General features: G+C 40.4%; 1 protein-coding gene across 2 annotated transcripts; it reads right to left on the bottom strand.

Moving 5' to 3' along the window:
• Nucleotides 1-335: 335 nt before the first annotated feature.
• Nucleotides 336-2,628, bottom strand: LOC100276674 (uncharacterized). Of its 2 annotated transcripts, none has more exons than XM_035962454.1 (3): nt 2,455-2,628; nt 941-1,128; nt 336-718 (listed from the first exon to the last, which is right to left on the bottom strand). In XM_035962454.1, the coding sequence occupies exons 1-3, from the start codon at nt 2,610-2,612 to the stop codon at nt 684-686; spliced, it is 381 nt and encodes a 126-aa protein (XP_035818347.1). In that variant the 5' UTR covers nt 2,613-2,628; the 3' UTR covers nt 336-683. The 2 variants fall into 2 exon arrangements, with proteins under 2 accessions (XP_035818347.1, XP_008659197.1); XM_008660975.4 differs by having other exon boundaries at nt 349-718; nt 2,290-2,537.
• Nucleotides 2,629-2,934: the final 306 nt, after the last annotated feature.

Raw genomic sequence — 2,934 nt, 5'->3', positions numbered from 1 at the left:
CTCTGGTACCATGTTGAGGTAGGGTTTTGAAGTCTCTAGAACACTCTCTATTGCAGCTGATACAATACACATAAATATACATGCCTCTTGGGCTCTACATACACGGACGGACACGGCCCAACAAATTCTTTATCGGTAAGCGAATGCCGAGCACACATCAAGGTTCTCTGTATCTGATTTTAAGGATTCATCTCAACTTGGAGTGATCCAATATCTTTATAGAGATGTAGAAAAAAACTGACCTGTTATGCTTCTTAGAGACGACACATTACCCCTTGTGTTTGCCAACATAATCAATAAAGTTTCTGCTTAACATACAGGTGAATGCACGATAATTTGATGTACCGCTGCCCCTCAAAAGTCATCGACGCAACAAAAAATGTCATTGTTCACCAAATTTGATCACAACATGCCACCGAACCATCAGAAACAAGAAATGTTCAGACTGATGCTTACCAGTGCATAGGCGACAGTGCCCACCGGAACAACAGTTTCTTATACTGTTTGGATAATTTGAGTTTATTCGACTAATGAGGCTCAAAGGTTTGTGACATCATTCTGCCATTATGCATAATAGATCCAGATACAGAAACAAGGTTGTGTCAATTTCCACCAGAAATCTTCAGAGCTAGCTGTGTCCATGATGACAACGCGGGATTCACCACAACAAAGCATGCATTGCATCATTTATCCATCTCCCAGACAATGCCACTGTCCTCTAGATGAAGCAATGAACAAGAGTGAGAAGATGCATAGAATATCATTAGTATGAGTACATAAGCAGGTATGCAATCCTAATCTGTGCTTTCTGCAGTACAATTCATAATCCAATAACAGAAGAGAACACCTCATAACCTTAAGTTTCCCAGATACAGTCCTAAGGTACGAAAATCAAGTAGGCTTTTTGATCTTTCTCCTGCTATGAAATGCGGGAATATACCTTTGATCTTTTTGTTTATCCAAACCTCAAGAAGCATCCCTGCACCAAAGCTAGCAGCACATACAGCACCGTAGATTGCCAGTGCAGAAGGCCATGATCGACGAGGGAGAAAATAGCAGTCAGGGACTTCTCTGATTTTCTTTGGGAGACGCTTCTTTAGGATATCTTTTGAGTCTTCAGCGGCCATTCTGAAACAGTATGTATAAATGGTAACCAGAATTCCAGGAACCAACATGTAGGACAGTCACATAATAGCAATGCATATTCAATTTCAAGATATCTTGAGACTTCAGTGCCATTCTGAAACCAAAGTTATCCAAAACTCCGCAAATAGCAGATGTAAAATAGACAGATAATCACGCAATAACAACATATTCTCTTTTTTTTGCAAGGGGGTGTCAATACATTCAATTCTTCAGGATATAACTATGTACAAGTTTTCAACATATTCTAAGAACATATGGGTTTTGGGGTGACACATAGGGTAACATATTCAAACATGAACATAAGCAATGGCATATATTTAGAATTCCTCATATATGCACCATCCCGGTTACTGCCTGGGATATAAAAACAAATGTTACAACACCCCAATTACCGCCTGAGATATGTGAAGAAATGTTACAAATAAGAGCATAAATGTTGGTTACTTGTTCTCAATTGCTATACACAATTGAAAACAAGGCAACACAATATTAAAAGAGACAGTCAGTCTTCGTCTTAAAGCAGTAATCCCTCCGGGATAACTCCTTCGAAGACGAAGATTACAATTTTACCGAGTGAATCGTGGTTTATTATTACAAGTAAGTAAGTGAATGTATAAAAGATATTAAATTTAAATGTGACAACTTGTCTTACATATCAATAACATGTTTCTTCTCCTTCATACATAAAATTTACAAACATACCAATTACCGCCTGAGATATATGAAGAAATGCTACAAATAAGAGCATAAGCATGGGATTGGAGCTAACATATATGAACAAATCACATAGTCAATTGATCCAGGTGCAGTGGCAACTAGAGCTTAACAATTAATGCCACAAAATCCAGTACCACAAGTCATCACGACATAACTTATAACAAACTTAAGATGGACAAAGCAGGATTGATTCAAAAAGGAACAAAAAGAGGAAATAGGATGGGCAAAAACAACCGTACAGTGTTCCATATTTCATTCCTTATCAACTGATACGGGTTTCCATTGTTTTTATTTTTTTTAAAATGTCACGGATCGCGCAATGCACCAACGCCCGTTATTCAGCTACGAACTTCATGATGAATGGAAGAGACCAATCCAACGCATGTGCAGCTATACACTTGATCTGCTCGTGCGGCAGGAGCTTACAGGTCGTTCTCGGAGCGAAACAGAACCATCACTTGTTAGGCAGACAGGACAATCCGGTCCACTAGAAGTGTAGTGGGCAACCGATGGGGAAGCGAGTAGCAGCGGAACACAACAAACAGAGAGTATAAGCGAGAAGAAGTGGAGATGGAGACGGGTTCCAGATACCGCGTGGTCCGGGGGTCAATTGATGCGGCGGCGGCAATGGACGAGGCGGCGCGGCGGTGAGGAGCGGGGGAGGCGGAGTCGAGGAGAAACGTCTCTGCGTTTGTGAAATGCCAAAAGGAACGACGGCCGACGAGGCAGGCTCGCCTTTCATGGGCCATCCATGCAGCATTCCGGTGGGCCTGTTTGCCATGTAGATACGAGATGGAGCAAGACGAATAGATCGGTGGGCTCTATCTGGGTCGTTCTTACGGGGCTCAAATTAGTGGATCCGACCATACGGACCCAAAAAGCTAATGGCCTACTGTTCAGCCGAACATCACAATGCAAAACAGCTTACAATTTTTTATTTTATAAATTTATTTTTTATAAAAATTATCTATAAGTAAAAAAATCAATTTGCAGGGAGTAGTTCCGTACGATATATATAGAATGAATGATTAGGGAACTTAGAAAAAATATAATCTTCCAAATAGATATACA

Source organism: Zea mays, chromosome 9 (genome assembly GCF_902167145.1).
Source record: "Zea mays cultivar B73 chromosome 9, Zm-B73-REFERENCE-NAM-5.0, whole genome shotgun sequence".
NCBI lineage: Eukaryota > Viridiplantae > Streptophyta > Magnoliopsida > Poales > Poaceae > Zea > Zea mays.
Note: the sequence above shows the minus strand (reverse complement) of the source record. Positions and strands in the feature narration are given on the sequence as shown.

Bases quoted from the DNA above. Each gene is read 5' to 3' on its own strand.
- LOC100276674 (XM_035962454.1), bottom strand. From the start codon at position 2,612: ATGGCCCATGAAAGGCGAGCCTGCCTCGTCGGCCGTCGTTCCTTTTGG. The intron at 1,129-2,454 runs GTATCTGGAACC...ATACTGTTTCAG, and splicing joins ATTGACCCCCGGACCACGCG to AATGGCCGCTGAAGACTCAA. The intron at 719-940 runs GTATATTCCCGC...TGCTTCATCTAG, and splicing joins GATAAACAAAAAGATCAAAG to AGGACAGTGGCATTGTCTGG.